The 18,583-nt window shown below is 34.3% G+C and overlaps 2 protein-coding genes across 6 annotated transcripts; both read left to right on the top strand.

Moving 5' to 3' along the window:
* The first annotated feature begins 2,865 nt into the window (after positions 1-2,865).
* TOM20-2 (translocase outer membrane 20-2) lies at positions 2,866-9,622 on the top strand. The gene is made up of 6 exons (XM_086441903.1): positions 2,866-3,129; positions 6,536-6,614; positions 6,886-7,055; positions 7,149-7,196; positions 8,259-8,348; positions 9,229-9,622. Exons 1-6 carry the CDS (start codon positions 3,031-3,033, stop codon positions 9,352-9,354), a joined length of 612 nt encoding a protein of 203 aa, XP_086298029.1. The 5' UTR covers positions 2,866-3,030; the 3' UTR covers positions 9,355-9,622.
* A 148-nt stretch (positions 9,623-9,770) lies between these two features.
* On the top strand, positions 9,771-17,929 carry ASY1 (DNA-binding HORMA family protein). Of its 5 annotated transcripts, XM_086441902.1 has the most exons (22): positions 9,771-11,707; positions 11,816-11,872; positions 12,559-12,655; positions 12,749-12,817; positions 12,911-13,003; positions 13,258-13,384; positions 13,505-13,574; positions 13,671-13,712; positions 14,385-14,513; positions 14,594-14,710; positions 14,845-14,896; positions 15,001-15,042; positions 15,217-15,341; positions 15,870-15,882; positions 16,017-16,093; positions 16,182-16,289; positions 16,491-16,641; positions 16,839-16,915; positions 16,999-17,035; positions 17,139-17,305; positions 17,403-17,546; positions 17,663-17,929. In XM_086441902.1, the coding sequence occupies exons 1-22, from the start codon at positions 11,705-11,707 to the stop codon at positions 17,729-17,731; spliced, it is 1,866 nt and encodes a 621-aa protein (XP_086298028.1). In that variant the 5' UTR covers positions 9,771-11,704; the 3' UTR covers positions 17,732-17,929. The 5 variants fall into 5 exon arrangements, with proteins under 5 accessions (XP_086298028.1, XP_086298023.1, XP_086298022.1 ...); XM_086441897.1 differs by having other exon boundaries at positions 9,771-11,872; positions 17,139-17,278; XM_086441896.1 differs by having other exon boundaries at positions 9,771-11,872.
* The last annotated feature ends 654 nt before the right edge of the window (positions 17,930-18,583 follow it).

Raw genomic sequence — 18,583 nt, 5'->3', positions numbered from 1 at the left:
GTTTGATAAGAAATAGGCATTTGAAACATGCAAACAATGTATAATATGATTGTAAAGGGTAACAAAGACAATTTACCAGCTTCAGCAATATGTAATAAATATGATTCAGCATCTAAACAAACAACTTTTTCAGCATTTAAATTCAACGCTTAATGCTATTCGGCACTTATTTTTTTCAGTTTAACAAACAGGACATAGAGTGCTAAAAAATACACCCCTAATCCTAGGTCTGGACTGGGTTGGGCACTTGGGCTGGGCCCGTCGTAAATTCTTTCAATTCTAAGTTTTTTGTTTTATTATTTATTTTTTTTTATAAATGCTTTCAAATCTAATTATGCCTCATATTCATTGGGAAAGACCGTTTTAAAAGAGAATAAAGCAATTCTAATTTTGATCCTAAATAACGTAAAGTTTTCGAGTAACTAATAAGAGAGAAGTCATGTTAAGTAGCTCATTGACGGTAATATCTTCCCTCATCTCTATATTGTTTTTTTTAGATAACGGAAACAAATAGAACAAGTGATAGATCGAGATGACCTATAAAAAGAAAAAAAAAAAAAAAAAAACAACAACAACTAAAGAAAATAAGAAAAAAAACATGGCTCCAAAAGAAACTACGGCACCAAAAGAATACAAACACTGTCCCAACAGACTAGAAAATCCTCAAGGAAAACCCATTTGAATTCCTTGAATATCTTATACCAAAGAAATAAAGACCCGAAGATCGACAATAATAACTCTTAAGTAGGTTGGACCTTCCCTTTAAACGTTCTAACATTTCTCTCCTTTCAAATACCTCACAAAAACACAAGCGGAGTTAAATTCCAAAGCCTTCTTTTGGAATGACAAAAACACATCTCCAGTTGGAACCTCACCTCCATGAAAACTCGATCGATGGAGAAAAACAAAAGTTGAGAGTTACCTAAGGAAAATCATGTTCAAACTTACACAATATTTGATTGAATTGGCTTAATGATTAATACGGAAAGTCTTCATTTGAAAGCATTTATGGGTCATTAGAGTCCGTTCTAACAGAAAGTAATTTTCATTTACTTTTTTTAAAATATGGATTTTTTTAAAATAATTTTTTAAAACGAAACCAAACAAGCTTTATAACTTTTCAACTTTCAAAAGTAAAAAAAATTACTTTTTCAGAGTATTCAAACGAGCTTGTATCTTGTTTCAACGAAAGCACAAGGATACCTCTTACAATTAGGAGTGATCTATTGAGTGTTGAACAATCATGTAAAGAACAAGTATCTGTTTCTATTATTACCCACATGTTCTATTAATTTGGATATGAAAATTATTTCTCAAAGTTGGATTTAAGATTAGGGTATTTTGAAGTGACTATTCAGTAGAGGTGAGTCAAAACTAAATGTTTAATTCAATATGGTTTGCATAATAAAGAGATTTTGTTTTTCTACTTGACAAATGCATCAACTACCTTTTGCACTTTGGTAAAGCACAAGTTTGACCCATCTAATGATCAAACCAATCAACTAACAACTTTCTAATGTCCATGTGTAGTTTGGCCCGACCCACAAGTATTCGTGCATATTTATTGTAACAAATATTATTATTGTTATTGTGGAGGGAAAATTTATTAGCCTTGGGGGAAAGGGACATGTGACATAAGAACGAGAGAATAGGCAACCTAATCCCAAATAGAGGACGAAAGGTTGAATGATGGGCAACGTAAACTACAAAGTTGGTGTCTGTCTTGATTTTAACAATCCCTTTAGATTCCATGATCTACGGGATTCTATATTAAATCAGTAATCCTTCCAAAAATAGAAGACGATTCGAAAATGAAAGAGGAAATCAAGAAAATATTCTATTAGAGAAAATGACAATATAGTAAGCTTACTAAAAGAAGTAACTAATCCAAATAGCTATAAATAGGGCAGATCACCATCACAAAAGGTACGAAAAATTGAAGAGAAAAAGCTTATCATTATTTTGTGCATTCTTGTCTAACTTGAGCTTTAGAATATTTGTTTTGCAGAGCCCACAAGTTAGAGAAGAGATTAGGATCAAGGTCAATCTTGAAAAAAAGCTTAGATCTCGAGGTTTGTTACAAAAATGACATCTACAATTATTATTATTTGTTAAAAAAAAAATTGATTTCAACAAATTTTATTAATTATCAGATAGTATCTAATATGATTTGTAATACATCATTAGTTTGGATCGATGTGGGTTGGATTGTATTGGTATAAACCAGACAAGGAATTTATTAGCCTTGGTTCCTATTGGGCTTGTCATTTCAACCATGGACTCAGTCGGATAATATACATCTTGTTTTTTATCCGATTTGATTTAATATTTTTTGAATCAGTCCAAATCCTACCCATTTCAACTTAGATGGGTTCCATTGACCCAATAAAGGATACACGATCATAATCATGTAAACACAAAATCCAACTATTGAGATTTTATGTGTATTTTAATACATTTCCTGATGATATTTAGTATGTGATTGGTAACACGTTTGAAGTTTAAACGGAGGTGATCCACTTTTAAAATCAAAACTTTAGAAGTTTATTTTTATTTTAGATTTCAAATTTCTGAATTAAAATTCCAAAAATTTTTTAACCAACGATGAGGCACGTTAGATAAAACTTCTGAAGTCTGATTTCTAATTTCCAAACTTCAAAAGTATTATCAACATAGTCTTATTTTGAGAATAATATTTAACCATTGGATTTTGTGTCTTAACGGTCAATATCTTGTGTCATTTCTTGAATCAACCGAATCCAATCCTATATATATTTCGAACACATTATTGGATCGGTTGTGGATCCAAAGGACCATAACCCATCCAATACATTTTGGTCCTAATGAAAACGCAGGGGGCATATCAAGTATTTCACCAAAGCCCAGAGAGGATGTCGTGTACACGAGTCTTCTTTTTATTTTCTTGAAAGGTCATCGCAGTCATTCTGTCAAACCCTAGCGAAGCGAGTGAGCGAGTTTTAAAGATTCCAACAGCTGCACAGTTACGATCAAACTCACCATTTCGCAGCGATGGAGTTGCCTCAGAACGACATCGATCGTCTCCTGTTCTTTGAGCACGCTCGAAAGACTGCCGAGACCGCTTACGCCAGTAGTCCTCTCGATGCAGATGTTCGTATAATCCAGTTTATTTATTATTTTTTGTCAATTTACGGTATTTTTATAACATTGTTTGATCTGTTTTACTTTTATGATCTCTGCTGTTGGTATATTCGTGCACAATCTGCTTGATCTTCTGTTAAATTCGATATACTTTTTTCTTCATTCATCTCTGAAAATGATCGATAACTCTGTGTTTATTTTCTCCATTACTGAAAACCCTAATTACGCAGATTGGGCGTAATTATGGGTTTCGTGTTTCTTTGAGAATACGCAGCTCCAGCGGTGTATTTATCCTCGAATTGCGTGTTTTCAACCACAATTGTATCTTTAGGTGTCCCGATTGTATCATCCAGGCGGATACATAGAAATGTTATAGACATTGGATGCTCATCGAGATAGGAGTAGTGTGAATCTTGATGATTATAAGTTCTGCTACAGTAGATTCTGAGGCAAGATGTTTTTCCTTTATACGATGCATCAGTGAATCAAATGATTTGTCAAGAGCCCCTAGGTCTGGGGAAAAAAAAAACAGAATTGGAAATGTCTGTTTTAATGGTTTTCAAAGAAATGACGAGCATAATTATCACTGAGTGGTGGAGCCGTAGTTCAATGACCTGGGTGTGTGTGCTCCCTTGGGTTGCGAGATTTAGTCTCCCGACCTGCAAGTTTACCCAATATGCCTGTTTGTCGTGGCAGGGAATATCCACAAGAATTAGTCCCACTTCCGAAGGGGGTGGGGACCATGGTTTTAAATCTCTCGGTTGGACATCTCGTCTCGTTCATGGACGAGACCGAGTCATCTCGGTTGTCAATGATACCTAGGATTTTGCTCTTAAAAAATTATTAAAAAAAACAATAAGGTTCAAGGCTGCAGTATTTACCATCATATATATATATATATATTTATTAAAATAATTAATTATGTTTTTTTTATTCAGTTGTAAACTGGACATGATCACAAAATCAAATTTTATGTAGATTTATTTATTTAAGTTCGAACTCATGTATTTATTTTTAGGAGAAAAATCACAATTGGTTGACGTGAACAATTTAAAAAATGGGTCAAAAAATTGAGATGCCAAGTCATAAGAATAAACAAGAGTCCAACTAACCTTACTAAGCTGGTAAGGATTTCACCCTTACTAAGGGTCCTTGGGCTCACTTTGTGGCATCCAAAAACATGATCTGATGCCTCAGGGTTGTAGAGGACAAAATTCTATGAACTTCGAAAAAAAAATGTTTTTCACCGTTGAATTTTAATTTTAAATTTGGGAGCGAAGTGGAAGTTCAGTAGTCGTCCATTTACAAATCTTTGGATCAAGTCCAAAAGAATTATTTATTTATTTATATTTTTTTGATATGAGTTTTTCCATGAAATCTAGAGAGCTGTGTTGTTGAATTGCTAATGTAATAATCCAGTTGAACAAAACGACCCTTATTAAGGCCTAAAATCTTACCATGTTAGTAAGGAAAGTGTTTTTCATAAAACAATGTTGCATGAGAATAAGGTGATCCAAATCATCAATGATGTTGATGAACTAATCAATTATCTGCTCATTGATTGAGATTAAATTTTTTTTTTTTTTTTTTAACTCATTAAATTGAAAATATCTCGCTTATCTTGTCCAAGATATCATCTTTGTCTAACGAGATTCGGTGATGTTTGTGTCACGTGATTTTTGTATTGACCACCAATGAGACCGGGATGACTCGCCCGAGTCATCTCAATCTCAGACGAGATTTAAAACCATAGTGGGGACCCCCTGTCATGTCAAAGAAAAAAAGAAAGATGAAATGATGTTAGATGTTTTAAGTTTGTTTATGCTAAGACTGAAATAGTGTAGGCTAAATACCCCAAGTGTAGGGTTGTAGCGAAGTAATAAAATCTTGGGAGTCTGAAGTTGATCCACGGGGATTGGGTAAAAATTGAAATAAAATACATGAGAGGTGAAAGAAGATTTGATTTAAAATATGAAAAGATGATTTTCCACACTTTCGGTAGGAGCAAAAATTAAAAGATTTAATTTTTTTTAAAAAGAGCTAAGGTATCAGGGATCCACTAAAAAAATCAAATTTTATTCATTCAACTTTTTTCTCAATTAGTTTCTAATAAAGATTCTTCCTAACCAGATGATATAACAATTAAACTAAAACTTTATTTTATAAAATATTTTAGAAAATATAAGGTTGCCACGTGTAGCACATTCACATACCACATGGATTCTTTAAGCATTCAATGTAACAATCATCTATAATGAATCTAGGAAAATTTTTAAGTATTCAATGTGATGATCATAAATAAAAACTCAAAAAGAATTTATAAATATAGAATTAAACAAAAATAATTAACTCACCTTAAATTAATCCAAAAAAATATAAACATTAATCCATCATTGTTTATCGAAATAAAATTACAATCTTCGAGGTTCACCCTTAGCCCTAGCTAGGATTTTAGCCAACATTCTCCATAGACGAGTCCAACAAAATTATTGAATAAAAAATTAGAAAAATAAACTGAAAGAAATTAAAGAGGGAGAGATTAGAGAGGAAGATTGACATGAAAAAGAAAAATAATGAAAAGTCTAGAGATATAAATAATAGTTAGGGAATAGAAAAAAATAGAAATAAATTAAAATAGAAGGTGAGAGATATGGGTGGAGAGAATTTAATATGTGGATATTAAGAAATAACAGAGTGTTCCAGGTTAAGGAAATGAATCTTCAAGGCGTTTTTATGGAAATTTTGGGCTTGATCTAACTTTGGTCGAAGTTGAGCAAGGACTTCTTAAGCGTCTCCTATGACGGTATTGTGTTTAAATGGGATTTCATGTGTAATATGCAGTGTTGTTCTTGCTGGTTTTCTTTTGCTTTTCTTTGTTTTTTTCTTCCTCTGTGTCTTCACTTGGGAGCTACCTTAGCTCTTTTGTTTATCTCTTTTGTAACCTCCTTTTATTAATACAATCTTACACTTATCAAAAAAAAAAAAAAAAAAACATGTGGAGGAAAGAGAGAGAAACATAAACAAAAAAAGATACGGGGGAGATGTATGAGATCTTTTAAAATAAGAAAAAATAGGAGAAAATTTGATGTTTTTACATAAGAAAATGTGTAAAGATTTTCACTTTTTTGTAAATTTTTCATTCATTCTTTCTTTAGCCCTTCCTTTAACTTGTCTTATAATTGCTCCTCCACCCTTTTGCATATTTTATTCACCAAAGTTTCATTTTTAGCATTTTTCTCCCATTTTGAACCTCCAACACGTACAAAACAGAAAATTCAACTAATTAGGTCATATTAACCAAATTAACATTAATTAACCACTACAAATTAGGGGTAAATATCATCAATTTTTACAATTATCAGTTTATTTTTCTCATATCCAGATATTAAAGTTCATCTTGTTTTTCTATTCGCAGAATCTCACGAGGTGGGGAGGAGCGCTTCTTGAGTTGTCACAATTCCAAAGTATCCCCGATTCAAAGAAGATGATAAAAGGTATCAGTTCACAAGTGCAGCTAATATTTCTAGTTTGGGGGGAAATCTTTAAATGAGCTTCACATTAGTTTAAAAATTGGAGCAAGTGTGTGATATTCCTTTGGAATAGAGGTGCTCTTTGGGGGCTTTTATTATATTTCTTCTCTACTGGTCATCTTGACCAGATCTTATTGATCTCAAATGTATTTTACTTATCACCCCCCCCCCCTCGAAAAAAAGAGTTTAAAAATTGGAGAAGGAATAAAATGCTTTTATTCTTTATTTTTTACAGATGCCATTTCGAAATTGGAGGAGGCATTGTTAATCAATCCGAGAAAGCATGACACTCTTTGGTGCATGGGAAATGCATACACTTCTCATGCATTTCTCACTTCTGAGTCCGATGTAGCTAAGACATATTTTGATAAGGCTTCGCAGTACTTTCAGCAAGCAGTAGATGAGGTAACTTTTATCATTGAATCTTAATGCAGTTAGATGCTCAAATATTTCCATGTGTGTTAGTTTCAGAAGCTTAAGAGCAATGTTTATATGTAGGATCCTGGCAATGAGCTTTATGTCAAGTCTTTGGAAGTGACTGCTAAGGTACTCTTAACTCTCTGATTTTTTATTCCCTTCTGGTTAACCTCTATAAATTACTCTATTACTTATATCTGATTTATGTCCATGGTTATCTACAGATACATGTTTCCTTTGCTTTTTAGTTGTAGAAGTGAACTTAAATGAGAGTAGAAGTAGGTTAGGGTGTTGTAGAATTTTTTTTTGGTTTTGTGGGGGGGGGGGGGGGGGGGGGGGGGGGATGGGTTTTTTATAGAAGTAGTTTTGCCCAATGGCCAACCAAAAATCGAATATGCAATCACATTTGACATCTATGTATTAATTGGACATGTTGGCTTCTAAGGTGGATGAGGTTGATGTGTTTGACACCATATTTAACAACAAAGGAATTTTTCTTCCATGCCTTAAGAAAGAGGTATTATATGGAAAGATGACATATAGGAACAGTACTTAAGAAAGAGATAGGTGGAGCACACTGAAGCCCTAAGATGCAGAGTTGTAAGCATCTAAATGGTGATTTATTATTTGATGTGCTGGTGTCTATCTGATTTAGTGATATTGAAAACCATGAACTCGTCACTTCTTCTGATTTAGTGATGTTGCTTACCATGAACAATATATCACTACTGTATTTTCCTTCCAAGGTAGCAAGGCGTCCTCCTGTGTAGTTGTTTGTGGTTGGTTTAAATTTGTCGAAATGATAGATGTCTAGAAATCTGTGACTCTGTTCTCCACCATCTAGTATGCTAGTTTATCGGATTTATTTGAAATTGTTTGCTGGTCTTCCTTATTTTTCTTCTTGCAGTGCATGTCCCATCCTCTAATTCTTTGAAGGGTGTATCTGTTAGTTCTGGTTCTTTTTTTCTTTGCCTCTCTCTCTCTCTCTCTTTATAGAACCAATGGGTTTGCTTATTTCGTTTTGCTTAACTCAATATTCTTATGCATGCCCTCTGTCGATCGAGTGGGTTTAGAATCAATGGGTTTGATTCTTTTGTTTTTTGCTTGATTCAATATTCTTGTGGATGCTTGATGAAAACTTTTATCTTAGAGCTTCCATTTTTGAATTGATTATTAACCTATTTTTTTCAGGCTCCTGAACTGCATATGGAGATCCATAAGCATGGGCTTGGCCAACAGGCAACAGGGGGAGGATTTTCTTCTTCTTCTTCAAATGCTAAGGTAAATTACTGGGAACTAATCTATCAAAAAAAAAAAAAAAAATACTGGGAACTAGGAGTTGATACCCTAAGTGCCCAATTGTAAGCTGGATTATCTCCATCTATGCAACAACCTTATTTCCTCTCTCTACCTATCAGCAGAAAATTGTTGTTCTTTGTCAAATAAACCATGTGATATAGTTCCAATTTGACCGTGTCTGTCCCTAAATGAGGTAGAGAAGGGAGGGCACCAGAGATCTCGTAGGCATCATAACATACATTATACTTAGCTATATCTCTTATAGAATCTCCCTTTTTTGATTCGTAATGCATATTCTAGAAATCTAAATGTCATTGCTTTCGGGGGCAGTTTTCCTCCATTTCCTTTAGGAAACTGCTTCTGATAGTTATTTCAAATTTTCTGCTTCTATCGAATAACATTTTTTCTCCTTTAAAGGTTAGTCCAATGAGTGTACCTTCCAAGGCTTTAAAAAAAAAAAAAATTATAGTGGCGAGGTGGGAGTGGGTTTGTAATATTTCCATGTAATAGTATCTTCTCGTCTTTGCTTCTTGTCTTGGTGTAGTCATCTTGACCATTTCTTGTTTTTATCTTTAATAAAAAGTTCATTTATTGAAAAGACTATGAATCAGATAGGCCTAGTTCCATCTTAGTTCCTAAACCTTTATTTAGAGTAAACATCATCACTAGTTAGTGGGAATTTTTCCCCCCTAATGCCTCTGGATATGGTAATGTATTTCATTTGTGCTATTTTACTTATATCATTCTATTGCCTATACTCAAATTGTTTATGGTATATGAGCTACGCGTATGCTATTTTACCCAAGTTTCAGTGTCACGCAAAGCATCCTTTAACTTGAGAATATCGATTCTTCAATTTCAGGATTCCAAGAAAAAGAAAAATAGTGATCTCAAGTACGACATATGTGGATGGGTAATCCTTGCAGTTGGCATCATCGCATGGGTGGGAATGGCGAAATCCCATGTCCCACCACCACCTCCAAGATAAAAACTTTTATCATTTGTTGATCCTCAGAGGTGACTTAAACAAGCAAGATCTATCAGCAAAAAGTTCTCTCTCTCTCTCTCTCTCTCATGACAGGTACAATTTTAGTAATAGTTCAGGTAGTGGTGCCATCTCAGCGATAACTGATTACTTATGAAAAGCAATATTTTTGACATTTTCTTTACTAAATTCATGTTTAGAAGCTGAGTGAGTACATTGGTTTGCATGTAGATCTGTTTTTTTGTCAAGGCTTCTACTTTTCTTCGGTGCCTTTTTTACTTTTTTGCTGGAGGGATCTGCTTGGGGCTAAATGCAATGATTCTAGGCCCAATAATACTAGAATTTAACTCTGTCAAAGTAAAGGAGATTGACAGATTCCGATTGATTGGAACTGTCTATGAAACACATGCTAGTATACTTGAAGATGCAGGTTGATTAGAAGAGGTGGAGATCAGTTCTATTGAGTTTTTGAAGAGAAAGAAAATTTGGTCTCATAAACTTAAAATGCATACGAATGAGTTTGAAAATTGAGAATCATGGGTTGCTCAACTCATGTAAGAAAACTTGATCCAAAGAAATCCAATTAAGATTGGGTTAATTTACAAATGCTTTTTACAGCAATCTTATAAAGCTTATAGGTTTTTTAGATTTAGATTTTGAGTCAGATTTTGTCGTACAATTCGTCCATATTGATTACAATTGCTTTAAAACCAAAAAGAGAATCAAATAATGTTTAAAAGAAAGGAAAAAGGGATTTCTGTAGTTAGTGAACCATTGCAAAATAAGAGAACAATAAAAGAAAATGACTATGGTCCTGGCTTTCATGATTAAATGTGATCCGTCCTCTTTATCTTATCGAATAGAGTTGTGTGCTGGAGTAACATTGAAAGTGACATCCTTTCACACATTGGTGTGCACAGAAGCATAGATGCTTCTCACTCGTATCTTGATGAAAAGTAGTGATGGTTTTAATCACATCCACATCAGCAATGTGTGAAACGGTGTCGATTTCAATGTTACTTCAGCATTTTCATATCTAATTGTAATACACTTTCTATAGAATGAGAATCCGCTATTTGTGTGGGGAAACTAGCATAATGTTTGTCACGAACCATGTTATAGTACCAAAGAAGAAAAATGTAAAACTCAAACTAATTTATCTAAACGTTATTGAGAAGAAAATTCAATTGAAAACACATGTATAAACTGATGTATGATCGCTGAAGAATCATATTCAAGGAAGATGAACTCCTCAGAAAATTGGTCGTAGGAAAATGAAATCCTTAATTTAATTTTTTAAAATTATAAAAATATTTATTTTATTATGTTTCTAATTAGTTAATATTGGAAATTATGAAATGCCCTCGAAATATATGTGAAATTCTCACATGTCACATATTCTGATATTTATTTAGAATAATGATTTTCTGAAGCCCTCCTCTAACACACACCCCTTGACATGACACGTGCTAGAACCATAGATTCTTTTTCTCATGATGCACAACCACACATTTTTTTATGGGGATATACAATTGTGTATCTTGAGGGGGAAAATCAATGGTTCTAGTCCCATGCCACGTCAGGGGCGTGTGAGACAGGCGTAAGAAAATCATTGACTCATTTATTTATTCTTGTCAAAACAGGTATCTACATACAACATTGAATCGAATTTACTACCCATTTTTTTAGCTCAAATCCATAAAAATGAGCTTATTTTTTTTCCAAAATGCATCCATTTAGCTGAATGTACATTTATATCCTTATTTTCAATTCAAAAAAATAAAAATCATAAACCTTAAAGGTAATTCTGGCTTTCTCATAGTTTTGTAAAAACTGATCGTTTATTTAAGATTCGTCAGAGGCTAAAGGGTAAAATGCAAAATGTGACCGAATAAGGTCATTTTCATAAAATGTATAAGTACCGAACCAGATATATAATTATTTTCATAAATATTAAAAAAAAAAATGATTGGGTTGGGCCTGTAATTTTGGCCTTTCCTGCAAAAATTTACTTCATGTTTTGTACCACTGCGGATACCAAGCTTTAATACGGGGACATCTTTTCGTATTGACAAAAGCACCCTTGTACATCTCCATTTTTATTCTCGTTCATTATTAAATAAGAAGGCTATTTTAGTCACTTAAAATAAAAGGGTTTTAGTTACAGCGGACGGTTGCTTTTCAACCACGGTTGCTTCTCAACCATAGTTAGTTTTCAAGGCTATAAAATGCCCAAGGTCACCTCCCGCCACTTTTCTCCTACAGTCTTACGTGCATTTTTCGATTTAAAACTTCCAACGAAGTGTTTTGAGATTGAACTCCAGTTCTCTGTCCTTCGAAAACCAGAAAAAAAATGGTGAGCTGTAAAATCTCCTTCAATGGCTCATCTCCGTACTACTTCATCATCTCTTTTTTTCCTTATTTTTCATCTTGTTGTATGTTGGTTATCTTCTTCGTTTTGCAGGTTGTAGCACAGAAACAGAAAGAAGCTGAGATCACCGAACAAGATTCACTGCTTCTGGTATGGATTCGAATTACATTTTTTTTAGATTTAGATTCTTTTTGATTGAATGATCGTTAGATTTGAGAGATGAACTTGTTTTCTCACTAAATTTATGCCGATCGACCTGAATTCATTTGTTATTTGATCCATTTCTGAATTCTTTTTTCATACCAGATCTCTGAAACACGTTGAAGCATTTTAGATCTATTTTTGGTGAAAATTATACTACTGAGCTCGTGTATGGAAATTTTCTGATGAAACGTTGCTAATCTACGCTTATTGGATGGAATTTCTGAAAAGTCAGAGGAAGAACTCCATGTGTAGCAGAACTTTTACCAGATCTAACAATTATAGTTCTCTGTTCGATAATAATTGAATCCTCATCTATTTTTACTGCATTTTTCATGGAACTCCATGTGTATCAGAACTTTCGCCAGATCTAGCAATTATTTCTCTGTTCGATAATATTTGAATCCTTATCTATTTTACTGTAACTTTCATGGAAATGCATCTCAGATTTAAAGATTCAAAGTCATGACTACTTCATTAGATCATTATCTCAATAGGTATTAGGATTATAAATGTTAATAGCCTTTTGATGCTCTTTCAAATCCTTTTGGTTTTGTATATTTACTGTTATTGATGTTGATGATGATATATACTCTTATCGATATCATGTTTGATATTTTTTTTCCCATTTACAGACGAGGAATCTGCTTCGTATCGCGATATTCAACATCAGCTACATAAGGGGCCTTTTTCCGGAGAAATATTTCAATGATAAGTCGGTTCCTGCCTTAGGTATGCTAGTCCTTATCATATTTCTATTAAATTTCTTTTGGAAAAACAGAAATCGGCAACGAATTTTTCTCAAATAATGAGATCTTCTAATAGAGATGAAGATCAAAAAGCTTATGCCCATGGATGCTGAATCACGCCGACTGATTGATTGGATGGAGAAAGGTGCATAATCTGGATCAATGGATTGATCATGAAATCATTATCTCATATGAAGATCTCAGCCACTAAGTCTTTTTTTTTCCCTTTGGCTTGCAGGCGTTTACGACGCCTTGCACAAAAAGTACCTGAGAACACTTTTGTTCTGCATATGTGAAACAATAGAGGGGCCGATGATCGAGGAATATACTTGTAAGTTCTCATTTCTCCCATTTTCTCATGCAAGTAAATTGACCTTCACAACATTAACTTATTGCCAAGGTGCTTTTGTAAACATTGCTGTGATCTTGTTTAAAATGAGTGTTGTGTTGCTGTCTGCCGGTATACTGTTCAGAGCAACTCTTTAGGGAAGGAAGCTGGACTGAAAATTTTTGATGTTTGATCTGACTTGTTTCTAGACATACACTAAAAGGATGGAGATCTTTATTATTTTTTATTTTTTGCAGTTTCTTTCAGTTACTCAAATTTGGATAGCCAAGAGGTTTCCATGAACATCAATCGCATGGGAAACAAAAAACAAGGAGCAACATTCAAGTCAAATTCCGTGACAGATATTACTCCGAATCAGATGAGGTACACTATATCCTTTTATTATACAGACCAAATCCAATTATGTTCTGAATTTTTGTGATTTGTTTCCTACAAATAGGCATTTTTTTTTGCCGATTAGTTTTAAACAATGTGAATTTGCAGGAGCTCTGCTTGTAAAATGGTCCGAACACTTGTTCAGTTGATGAGAACTCTTGATCGAATGCCAGAAGAGGTTAAATAATCCATTAATATTACAATGTTTCTAACAAATATGGAAATTTAATCTCCAACCGTACTGGTGAATAAAACTGTTTAACATGTTTTTCAGCGGATTATTTTGATGAAGCTCTTCTACTATGATGACGTGACGGTACTTTACATTTTCATTTCTGAAATTTCCTTGCAAACTGTTCTATTTAATCAGACTGCTTTATTTTCTTGCAATGTTTATAATTTCTTAGTGAATTTTCATGACTATATAACAAATATTTCAAGCTGTTCTGTTTAATTAGGCTGCTTTATGATCTTACCATATGTCCTCTTATATTTGCTTTGTTAAATTTCTTAGTAAACGTTTTTTTGATCAATAATTTCTTAGTTAACTTTTATGACCGTATAATTCATCTTGTGCACAATTATAAACTCTATATGGGCCACCAAATAGATGGAAAGCTTGTGTCCTTGACCCTCCACCCTTTTAGAAGTTTGACCATTCCCAAACAATGTCATTGATCGGGTGGGTAGGGTCTCCTGGAAGATGCAATCTTTGACAGGTTGATTGGTTGAGTTCGGAATGCTGATTGTTGTAGAGATGTATTCTGTGCTCTTATGCAGTATATGGTTATGTCACAAATTCGTCCTGATATTCATTTACCATAATGATCTTATGGGTCTTGTCATGGTGCTTTGTATGAAACTCCGATTTAGTGTTCATTGTTGTAACCCAATCATTTCTCAAGTTGCTAATTGTTCATACAGGCATTTTAACATTTCATTTTAGCAGATAAATTATTTGAATAACTAATTTTGAAAGACCTTGCAGCCAGTTGATTACGAGCCTCCATTCTTCAAAAGCTGCTCTGAACAAGAAGCTAATAATCCATGGAAGAAAAATCCTCTTAAAATGGAGGTTGGGAATGTAAACAGCAAGCATTTGGTATTAGCTCTCAAGGTAATCAAAGGACTAGACAACACGGACGAGTTAGAATTTTAATTATGCTTTTTTAGTGGATTAACATCTTCATTGTGCAGGTTAAGAGTGTTCTTGATCCTTGCGAGGATGAGAATGATAACATTGAAGATGACGAAGAGGTGAGCTTGGGAGCGGATTCTCTACAAGGGGATGACTCTTCAGATTCTGATACTGAGGTAAAATCAATTTGATATTCTTAATAAGGATACTGTCCATTTCTTTGAAACTCTCACCTGTGATATATGGCTGTGTAAATGAAGTCACTGTCATTTTAAGAATGACGTTTGATGAAATTTTCAATGCATCTCAGGTTAACCATTCACAAGAAGGAGACCAATACATCGTGGCTCCTGTGGCCGTAGGTAATTACTATCTGTTTTCGATAGCCATTTTTTTTACCTGATCCTTTTCAAAAAAAAAAAAAAGAATTCCATTGGAAGCTGGAGATAATAAGTTCTCATGTCAGACAAAGAGCGGTCCTGTGAAGATAATAGCATGGTTGGCGAAGGTATATATTTTATTCATAAATTTTTCTGAACAACCAAACATCCAAACCCAATGAAAATTTTTGTGAACAACAAAATTTCTTTTTGTATGTGTTGTCTACTTGATCAATTTTGAAGAAGGGAAGGTTCCTAGCAAGAAGTTAACAATCACTTTCATTTCGTGCTGCTGGTAACAGATAATACTCAGGATATGGAGGAGGATGAACACCAGTTAGCTCGAGTAAGAAGCTGGATTGATTCTCGCCACATTGACACTGTTGAACTGACTGACGTTCTTTCAAATTTCCCAGACATCTCAGTGGTAAAAATGATCTTCAATCTCATATTCTGTTTTCTTTTTCTTGTTGAGTGTATTGCATTTTATATTCTCTCTTTGGCCTAGTATGAAAGCTTAGAAACTTTTCCTTAAAAACAGAGTCTACTATTTTAGGATTTTTAAAAAAGTGTAAAATCGACGCCAAGCAAAAATTTCCCGAGAATTTTTTCCTCACTGCAGGCTTTGAGTCTTATTAATAGTAGACCCTCTTCTTGTAGGTTTTTTAGCTGCCTGAGTTCGGTCTTCTTTTCATGCCATGTATCACTTTTTTGGGCGTATTCACCCATGAATAGGTCTCACTCTTTGGTGGATACTCATAGCCTCATTTGTGCTTTTAAGACATTGGATTCGATCATTGTTCATTGAAGACTTGCAAATCACCTATCGTGTCTTCAGTAAGCCCATGATGAAATAATGCCTGAAGCCGGACTTTTTCCAAGTCTAAATGTTGTTGGGTTTAGAGAATTATTATTTTTGTTTTTTAACAAATTACTAGTATCTTTTGCTTTGCAGACTTTGACGGAAGGTAAATGGAGAACTGGAATCCATATTAAAGGCTTTCAACAAGGGAAGAAAATTAACATTTAATTCTACTGATACGTCTCACTTGTAGCACGAATCTCATCTGCATTTTTCCAATTTGGCTGGCTTTCTTTTCAGAAATCATGGACAAACTCGTAAAAGAAGGGGTTCTATTGAGAGCTGGAAGAGACACTTACACCATCAGCAAGCAAAAAGTTTGTTGTCTTTTACCTCTCACTCTCGTTAACTTAATTCCTATTCACATGTCTTTATCTTATCTTTGCTAATAACACCATGCTTCAGAAACCCGACTCTGACTATAGTGTCGTGAAGGATGAGATGGATGTAGAAGAAGTCCCAAATAACGGTAAAGCTCTCAAGAGTAGGGATGAAGATTACATGTATATGAAGGTGAGTTTGAGTTTTATTTCTACAATGTGTGATGGCCATGTAAGATTCGATGACTGATCAGCCCAGGTAAAGTTGGCATATTACAAATCAATCTCATCCATACCCACCATAAAGGATCATAAGTGTCCACTTATTCTTTGACACGTGTCCTGGAATGATGCACTATGTGTCATGTTTCTAATCATAGTGATTTGAATGCAGGCTTTGTATCATGCTCTTCCGATGGATTATGTGACAGTAGCAAAGCTTCAGACCAAGCTAGACGGAGAGCCCAACCAGACAACAGTGCGAAAACTGATCGATAAGATGGCGCGGGATGGATTTGTAGAAAGCACAAGCAACCGAAGACTTGGTGATTTGCTAAATTAGCCTTTCTAACATACATTTAATAGGGAAAAAAAAAAAAAAAAAACAGATCTCCTAGAGATTAGTTCTTGTTTTATAGGGATCAATACCTATTTTCTCGGGTATGACTGAAACGCTTGAGGCAAGTGTTTTCTCAAGTATATATTATATAATATGTCATTATTTATTTGTTTTTGGTTGCAGGCAAGCGTGTCATTCACTCAGAATCAACTAATAGAAAGCTACTGGATGTAAAGAAAGCCTTGGACAACAGAGCTTCGGTAAATAAAGAACATTCCAAGACATAATATATGCTTATTTATTTATATCTGCATATCTTCCTAACCTTTCTTAGTTTCACCAGGCAATGGAGACAAACGAATTGCATAACAAATCTAATGGTATAGACTTCCTTAAAACCAAATAAGATGAGAGATTTAGGAATTTGTGGTTTTTCAGTTTTCTTTAAAGATTAATGTTCAGAGTTGAGACTTAAATGCTTAGGGAGCAATCATAAGGACATGTCCACTTGCGGTGGGCTCCATTCGATTGGATCTGATCAAACACGCATGCAAGGAAGATCTGATATGCAGCAGAATGGCTCAATTCGGAGCGAGCAGACTACCACAAATATTAGAGATCAGGTGAACACACCCACTAGCAGGGCTGAGGTTAGTTGTCTTTTTCATTCTTCAGCTAGAAGAATGACCGAATGGGAGTCACTTATGGTCGTCTAATTAGAAACACACTTGGTTGTTAAATTTGCAGCCTGTGACTTCAAGAGAGAGCGCTGTACCCCCGGAGAATGCGAACAACAAGGCCAACGGGAGGATCAGTCACTGTAACGAGAGTGATAATACCATCATCTGTAGTCGCTCCACTCAAGACAAGCGATCCAGGAAAGCAAGCATGGTATGATTAGTCTCTTCTCTTGGTAGATGATCAAAATTGGATGATGTTCATGTGGGACCCATACAAAAATTCATTACAACTACCTGATTTTTCACTCCTTTTTATCATTTTGACAGGTCAAGGAGCCCATTCTTCAATATTTGAAGCGCCAGAAATCTCAGGTAGCATCAATAGATCAGAAATGAAATAAGAACAAAGCTGCGTAGTTTGAACTTAGATGCTCTCGTCTTAGGTTTGTAAAATTTTCTGATTTTGGTTTGTAACAGAATAAATGGGGATAATAATTGTCTTCATTACATGGGGAAGTTAGGTCTGACTCATTACATATATGGAACTGTAAACAAAAGCTGAGAGGTTCCTTTATTTGAGCAAAAACCTTACGACCTCGGGTTTAAAGGTTGGTAGTGGGATAGAAACAATGCGGCTTTAGATCTCTCTCTTTAAAAATGCAGTAAAAACATCTTTTCAAGATGTCTTTACATAGGTGTGTGGGAAATAATTACTATATATGCAGGTTTCATATAAGCTTCTTACGTGAGGATCTCGTATTAAACCAGGAGTCCTGGACATATCTAAGTGAACAAGAGAGGGGATGGAATTCAGTTTAAATCATTACTCTATAAATTAAGGGTACAAGTTAAAGTGCAACAAATACACTTGGGAACTTGAATTTTTTATACCGAAAATACCCTTTAAAAAACATTAAACTTAGTTGATTCAGTTGCGTTTCCATATATTCGTTGCATAACACTCGTTATTTGGCTGATTAGTGCCTATTTGCTTCAAAATTGTGGAGGAACACTTCTCTCTTTATATTACCGATGACCCTTCTTGATGTTTACAAACTAATGACATGCGTTTTCATCTATTTTTATAAATTAATATAAAAAAAAAATGATCTCAATATCCTCATGTCTTCATCATTTTATCTAAGAGGTTGAAGTTGATTGAATTTGGAAAGAAAAAAATCAAAGATTTTTAGGTAATTCCAAATGGGTTCACATCAGTTTGAATGTTTCACAACTTAAGCCTGTCCC

The sequence above is a fragment of the Akebia trifoliata genome, chromosome 5 (assembly GCF_017979445.1).
Source record: "Akebia trifoliata isolate Shusen 1 chromosome 5, ASM1797944v1, whole genome shotgun sequence".
NCBI lineage: Eukaryota > Viridiplantae > Streptophyta > Magnoliopsida > Ranunculales > Lardizabalaceae > Akebia > Akebia trifoliata.
The sequence above is the reverse complement of the archived record's forward strand: the minus strand, read 5'-3'. Positions and strand labels throughout refer to the sequence as shown.

Coding starts and splice junctions, on each gene's coding strand:
- TOM20-2 (XM_086441903.1), top strand. CDS start 3,031: ATGGAGTTGCCTCAGAACGACATCGATCGTCTCCTGTTCTTTGAGCAC. Junction 3,130..6,535: donor GTAGTCCTCTCGATGCAGAT/GTTCGTATAATC, acceptor TTCTATTCGCAG/AATCTCACGAGGTGGGGAGG. Junction 6,615..6,885: donor TTCAAAGAAGATGATAAAAG/GTATCAGTTCAC, acceptor TATTTTTTACAG/ATGCCATTTCGAAATTGGAG.
- ASY1 (XM_086441896.1), top strand. CDS start 11,705: ATGGTGAGCTGTAAAATCTCCTTCAATGGCTCATCTCCGTACTACTTC. Junction 14,514..14,593: donor ATTTGGTATTAGCTCTCAAG/GTAATCAAAGGA, acceptor TTCATTGTGCAG/GTTAAGAGTGTTCTTGATCC. Junction 16,290..16,490: donor AAGATTACATGTATATGAAG/GTGAGTTTGAGT, acceptor ATTTGAATGCAG/GCTTTGTATCATGCTCTTCC.